The 7656-nt window shown below is 47.9% G+C and overlaps 1 protein-coding gene across 1 annotated transcript; it reads right to left on the bottom strand.

The window, feature by feature from the left end:
* Positions 1-2046: 2046 nt before the first annotated feature.
* Positions 2047-7630, bottom strand: LOC100470548 (F-box only protein 27; the record flags this gene model as incomplete). The annotated part of the gene is made up of 4 exons (XM_011234943.3): positions 2047-2780; positions 3373-3508; positions 7265-7360; positions 7443-7630. Coding segments are annotated over 4 exons (564 nt in total), but the record flags the coding sequence as incomplete, so codon positions are not given.
* Between the last annotated feature and the right edge of the window lie 26 nt (positions 7631-7656).

Genomic DNA, 7656 nt, shown 5'->3' with positions numbered 1-7656 from the left:
ATACAGATGGCAAATAAGTATGTAAGATGCTTGACATCATATGTCGTTGGGGAAATGCAAACTAAAACAACAATGTGTTGTGTGCGTGTGTGTGTGCACGCAAAAAAGGTGGTTTGATTAAAGCACGGGGACAGGACCCGTGGGAGAAAGAGCTACCACTACACACCTCCTGGAATGGCCCAAATCCAGAACTTGCAAGATCTCACAACCCTGGGATCGTGACCTGAGCCGAAATCAAGAGTCCGACGCTTAACCGACAGCTACCCAGGGGCCTTGGCAACAGGCTTTTCTAAGGCGAGGCCAGCTAGGTCAGCCCTTGGGGCAGTTATTGAATTGACGAGACCATCATGATTTGGGTGGTTGCACTGTAGTTATGCGGAGAATGTCCTCAGATGTCGAAAACACACACAAAAGAATTTTGCGGTGATGCTGGAAATGTACTAATTGTCTCGGGGGGAAAAGCTTTGTGCCATACCTACAACTTCTCTGTTACGTTTGAGATTGTTTCAAAATAAAAATGTATTTAAAAAAACAATATGGAAGTGGGGAGAATTGATGGGCGTGTGGGCTGAGGACTGGCCGTAAGCGGATAAAATTGGTGCTGGGGACTAGATACATGGTTAGAACACTCTTCTCTCTGCTTCTGTATATATTTCGAATTCTCCATAACAAAATAAAATGAGAAAAAACCATGTCAGCAAAGATGCCTTCGAAATGTGGTTATTTCTGGAAGGCGAGGGAAATGGCTTTGGAGGACACAATGCATTTGTCTTCTTGTATCTCTTCTACACACCAGTACACACTCAGAAAATGAGAAACGCAGATAAGCAAAATAAATACAAAATCACCACGACCAGAGATCACCACTGCAGCAACCCTGTAACACTGCAGCTAATATTCTTTTTTTTATTATTTTAAGTAAGCTCCATGCCCAACGTGGGGCTTGAACTCACAACCCTGAGATTAAGGGTCATATGCTCTATGGACTGAGCCGCCAGGCGCCCCTATAGTTAATAATCTTATTCTTCTGAATAGACATACATACGTATCTATACACACACGCACATCCAGAAGGTAATCCAGAATGTAAATAGTTGTATGTACGTGTGTGTATAAAGTGGTATCATTAACTTTGGCATACACACACACACACACACCATATAACATATGCCAAAATTAAATTATATGGCTGCTTTTGTTAAGGCAGTGGTCTCCACCTTTCCCTTCCTAGATGTTTCTCATATTCCTCATATCCAAATTCCCCCAGTTGACCCAAAAATACTGTCTAGAGCTGAATCGTCCAAACCAGTACCTACCCGAGGCCCAGACACTCCATCTGGTCATGACTCTTACGTTTGTTTCAACCTGTCACAACCTTTTTTAAGAAACTGCCGAAACATGCTACCTCTGGGTGTGTCCGGGGGCTTCCCTGCCTGTGTGCTCCTTCAAGGGCAAGAACGGGGCGGAAGGCCTGACCCCTCCAATGAGCAGTTCAGCCTGGAGCACATACAGTAAAGGCAACGGCACGTTTCACGTGCGTCACATCAGAAGATCTAGAACATCCAGGGGCAGCCGGCTGGTTCCACTGATAGAGCGAGCGACTCTTGATTTCAGGGTTGTAAGTTCAAGCCCCACATCGGGTATAAAGATGACTTAAAAATAAAATCTTAAAAGAAAGAAAAGATGACCTAGAACATCTCACTGACCCACCAGCCGTGAGTTAGCCATGACGCTGGACTGGCGTGAGGACAGCCTGATCCTGGCTCCCACCTAGAAAGTCACAAGTGTGGTGTCACCGTGATGCTGTACCCACCCTCACTGTCTGCCTAAGGCTTTTGACCCTGACTGATAATCTTTGTCTGAAGCGATGATTTCCTCAAGGTTTGGGAAAGAATACTGTTCTCACTCTTCCCTTCTTTCTACTAAAACCCCTTCTCTTGGGAGTTTTCTTCTGTAGTTTCCCCTCCCCCACTGGGATAATTTGTTGCTTTTAAACCAAGGAGTAACCAGTAACGTGGTATTTCCAACTTCAAAGATCTGAGGCACTTTTGGCAAAATAATAAAATTTATTACATATGATCGGCAGATAGTTGTTGCTGATATATTATTCTCTCCATGTTTGCGGAAAATTTCAAAATAAAAAATAATTTATACACCATACAATCACAGGGGTCCTTGAGAATCTCCACACATTTTTTGAGCTGGTTGGCTCTCAGCTGTGAGACCTGGTCCCAGCCTTGAAGCTGCGGGGGATTAAGTTTGCCACCCACGGTGGCTGGAATTCTCCCATCCATAAGGGGGAGATGGTACTTCAGAGATGAGCGGTCTTCTCTAAAGGGACTGATAAAGCCCCCTGGAAGCAGAAAGGAGAGGAGACAGGGCAGAGGGGACTGGGGCTGAATCAGAGGGCCTCCGGGGGGAGGACTGCCCTATAACAGCAGTAGGTAGCTCTGAAGAAAGAACTTTCTTCTAGTACTTTCCAAACCTGAAGAGGGGGCCCGGGAGGACCATCAAAGGGATCCTGGAGTACCCAGGATGCCAGGGAGGTACGTGCCCTTAGTTAATGAGAAGTCCTGGCCAATGGTCCCCAGTCCTGGAAGGCACTGGTCAGGTTGTTGTGCAAGGACAGCCCTCCACTAAGATAGCCGGGCCTGCACCACCACACTGGAGTTGGTCACACGAGCTCCATAGTGACCAGCCCAGAACTGCGTGTCCTGGCCCCAGTGTTCGAAAGACACAAAGCGGACGCCCATCTTGATGTTGGAGAACACGTGGGTGACCTGTAGGTAGAGAAGAGATCAGCCGTGTTATGCCACAGCCTTCTTCTCGAAAGCTGAGCCTGGGGCCTTCTGGCTCAGCAGAATCATATGGTTCCTCGTCCTACTTCCTGTGCCCTTGAGTCTGGGTGGGTGGGTTTTATTCATAACCAGGAGCGTGGCGGAAGTGATGCTGAGTGACTTCCACCAAGCGACTTCCAAAGCTAAGTCAGAAAAGGCAATGCAGCTTCTGTTGGTTTCTCTAGAACCTTCCTGGTGGAATCCTGAGGTACTAGTAAGTCGAGGCTGGCTGTCCCGAGGCAGCATGCTGCAAGGAAATCCAAACCAGCCCTCACAGAGAGAGCCCACATTGAAGCTCTGGGACTAAGTGAAGCCACCAGCTGCTGTACATACACATGTACACACACACACACACACACACACACACACACACACCACCAGGCCCTTCGGCTCCAGCCATTGTCTGAAAGCAACTGCCCAAGAGACGGGAGCCAGAGGCATCCCCAGTAGAGCCCTCCTTATAGAAACCACAAGATGGAACAGATAACCTTCCCAGGCCCACCACCCTCTCCCCGTGCCCCTGCCAGAGACTCACCTGAAAGCAGACATCGTTGTTCCACTGCTGGATGGGGACGGGCATAGCAGAGAATTTGTCCAGGACAGTCTGGTTAGCATCTAGAAGTTGGACAAGGAGTCGGTACATACAGCCACTGTCGTGTCGGGCTCCCCACCTGTGGGAGGAGGGAGGCCTTGAAGGCTGGACATGCCCACCTCGTCTCTCTGGGTGTCTGCCTCCCTCCGCCCCAAATGGCCTCCCCATGCATGTAAATCCAAAACACAGCCCTCCGCTCAGTACAACCCGTGTCACCTGGGAGTCTGGCCCCACCACAGACCCAGTGACTCAGAACCTGCATTAAACGAGGTCCCCAGTTGGTCCACAAGCACATGCATTCTTGAAGCAGTGACGCAGAGCAGTGCCCTTAAGTCACCTCCTCCCATATTATTAAGGTGACAATGGAAATTGCTCATTCTACGTGTAAACAGTGGCAAAAGATGTAAGTAATTTCCAGTGGGTATGTTGACATTTTAAAGTACAACTTTCCTATCAGTCATTGAAAAGGACCATGGGAGGGGCACCTGGCTGGCTCGGTTGGTGGAGCATTCGAGGCCCACATGGGTAGAGAGATTACTTAAAAATAAAATCTTAAAAAAAAATAAAACATAAAAAAATAAAAGGACCACAGGAATCTAAATATATTTAGTCATGATAGGATACCCAGCAACATTAAAAAAAACTACAACAACAACACCACAAAAACATCCAATGTCCATCGACGATAAATGGATAAATTACAGTATATTTACATAACAGAATACTATACAGCAATGAAAGCAAACTCATTGCAGTGACACAGAAATAGAAATCAATTTACAAACATGTAGTTGAAAGAAGCCAGATACAAAAAATATACTGTGGGACTCTCTGTAAGTACAGAAATGGACAGAACTTATCTATGGTAACAGAATTCAAGATGGCAGCTACCCCTGGGTGGGTAATGATGGGAAAGGAGGTGGTAACACGGATGTGTTCACTCTGTGATAATTCAGAGTCACATCCCTAAAATACATCCACTTCAAATGAATGAATTAATTAAATATGTAAACTTAAAAACATATGTACGCTTTTGATGCTAGAAGTTAAAAGTTTAACTCAAGGGTAATGGGCTGTAAAAATACACAAGTTTCTTCCCTCAGAGACTTCACATCATTCTACTTCTTAGACTTAGATGTCTGCTCTACTTCTCCCACACAATTCTGTCCTCGTGTAAAAGGGACATATTCTGATTTTCTTCTGCCCGGTCAAAAGACTGCCCTTCCATACTGCGCTTGGCCAACCACATACCAAAATACACATGTGTAAACGGAAATTAAAATTTTTTCCCGTGACCATAAAGATCTAAGTGTTAACATTCTCCTTTGGGACTGAATTATTACCCAGTAGTGGCTCCCAGACTTGCCTGCAGACTGGGATCATCTGGAATGTTGAAAAGATATTGTAATGCAAAGAATGTAGCCCGTCCGGAGGTATGGGGGGCACTTGCTCTGTTTCTGGGAGGTCCTCTCTGGACCCTTGGACTCCTATGGCTGCCAGAAGTATCTTTGTTTGCCTGGGGACCTTGGGTCATACTGGATAGCGTACCAACGTGCTTCCAGTGGGGGCTGGCTACACCCACACAGACAGTCTCACCATGGGGGCTGGCCACTCCAGAAAGACCCAACAACGTGGCATAGGAAATGTCACGTGATATCAGCTGACCAGGAGTCCCAGATTCACCACGGGATGAAGCCCCAGTAGACATTCTGGGCAATGAAGATCAGGGGCGCTTCCCTGGTCGGCAATATTCCGTGTATATTGTCACACGGAAGCCGGGGCAGGATTGCATCCTGACTCTGTGCCGAGAGAGCAACAAAAGCTCTGTGTTTGGTACTTCTTTTTTTTTTTTTAAGATTTTATTTATTTATTTGACAGAGACAGCCAGCGAGAGAGGGAACACAAGCAGGGGGAGTGGGAGAGGAAGAAGCAGGCTTCCAGCAGAGGAACCTGATGTGGGGCTCGATCGCACAACGCTGGGATCACACCACGCCGGGATCACACCCTGAGCCGAAGGCAGACGCTTAACCACTGTGCCACCCAGGCGCCCCCTGTGTTTGGTACTTCTGTTTCGATGCTGCCCTAGCTCTTCTTCCCTTGGCTCATTTTTGATCTGTTATGTTTTCCTTGTAATGAACTGTAATCATGCAATAGTTCAGTGAGTTCTAGGAGTCTTCCCAGTGCTTTACGAAGGTGAGGGTGGTTTTGGGGTCCCCCAGACTTGCAGCTCATGTCGAAGTGAGTCTGGTCTTGGGGACTGTGCCCTCTGACTTTGCAGTCAGCTCTAAACTTCTCAGATACGGAGACCCGGCTCTCACCCACGGGCACTCTGATTTAACTGAAATGGGGTGTGACGTGGGCACTGGGAGTTTTAAGTGTTCCTCTGTAATGAACAGCAAAATTTGGGAACCACTGACTGTTACAATCAAAGGGCACACCGCTGACCAAAACAATACAAATATGTTAAACAGTTTGATAATTAATGACTAAATTAAAAACAATTTTATTGTAAAACATATCTCCTAATGAGATGGATTTGCAGAGTGGGGGTAAGTTATGGTGTCTTTAGTGAAAAGTGAATTTGGGGGCGCCTTGGTGGCTCAGTTAAGTGTCTGACTCTTGATTTCGACCAGGTCACGATCTCAGGGTTGTGGGATTGAGCCGCACGTCTGGCTCCGCACTCAGACAGGAGTCTACTTGGGATTTTCTCTCTCCGTCTCCATCCGTCTCTCCTGCCTCTCTCAAATAAATAAGAAAATCTTAATAAAAAAAAAAAGTGAGTTGAGGGGCGCCTGACTGGCTCAGTCAGTAGAGCATGCAACTCTTTTAATCTCAGGGTCATGAGGTCAAGCCCCGCGTTGGACATGGAGACTACTTAAAAACAAAACAAAAAGACCAAGTAAAAGTGAATTTGGTAAGGCTGAAATTTCAAGCAGTCAGTTTGCCGAACTCTCCCGGAGTCTGTACACCTGAGGCGGGCCACAGAGCCTAGTGAGGGGTTTGCTTTTTCTGGAAAACTGGAGGACACTGAGAAAGGGACCAGACAAGGACAGCCATACGATGTTGCCACCAGAGATGTGATGTGTAGGTGGTAATTTTAGAACCAGGGAACACAGCTGCAGAGATCTGGAACTGCCTCCCTTGAAATGATCTGGGTCACGTATCCCTTGGAAAGTCTTCGCGTACACACGCCCTCGTTTCAAGACCATCACTACAGAGCGTCAGCTCTGCCGTCAGAGGAGTCTGGGCCTAATTCCAGGTCTCACCATTCCCTAGCTGTGCCACCAGAGCAAATCTCTTCCCCTTTCTGAACCTCTTGATTGCTCCCAAAGCTCTGAAAAATCTGAGGTCTTGAAATACACGTTCTCAGAGGATCAAGGCTCAAAAAAAAAAAGCCTGAAAAAACACAACTAAAACAGTTCACCCTTATAAAGCACTGGCTATGTGCTTGACACGTAACCTTATCTTGTAAAGATGGGGAAACCGAGGCACACTGGGACTTGGCCAAAGCCACAAAGCTGCAGAGCCAGGGACTTGGAAAGTCTAGCTCCAGAATGTCAACTTAGCTAACTGTCCTACACTGCGTCCTCTAAGGCAAGGAGCATGTCATTCACAGACAAGAGGAAGCTGGGCCAAGTCTTCCGTAACCGGATCCAATCTGGCATCTTGCAATCCAGCTCCATTTGGGGGTGAGGAGAGGGGTTCAAGGGTTCAGTCATTCACCTCCCTGAGCTTCATTCCTTTATCTGTATAAGGGATTGTTAGGGGCGGCCTCAGTGAAGTCACCCACGCAATGGTCACGGCGCCTGGTCAGTGTTTTTGTCATCATACTCACCAATCAGAGACACAAATCTCAATCTTGCCACTATCTAGCAGCTCTGGCCACAAACCCTCCTCCTCCAGGTCCAACACCTGCTTTTTGCGACACCAGCTAGGAAAGAGGGAGAAAGGTCAATGAGAACAGGCAGGTCTTCCTCACAACGGGCCTGGCCCTGGCGGGTAGGGGCATTCACCTGAAGGAAGACACGAAGCAGGTCTGCGAGGGGGCCCCAGGCACCGTCGACCTGTTTACCTCCACCACCCAGCCGTCCCCACCGTGCTGCACCATCCATTTCCGGAGGCCTTCTGTGAAATACAGGAGGCTAGCGCCAAGGTCCTCGCCCGCCCACCCGCCGGCGGCCACCTCCCACCGGCCGCGGGGAAGCCCCGCCCCCGCCCCGCCCCCCG

The sequence above is a fragment of the Ailuropoda melanoleuca genome, chromosome 12, assembly GCF_002007445.2.
Source record: "Ailuropoda melanoleuca isolate Jingjing chromosome 12, ASM200744v2, whole genome shotgun sequence".
Taxonomy (NCBI): Eukaryota; Metazoa; Chordata; class Mammalia; order Carnivora; family Ursidae; genus Ailuropoda; species Ailuropoda melanoleuca.
Note: the sequence above shows the minus strand (reverse complement) of the source record. Positions and strands in the feature narration are given on the sequence as shown.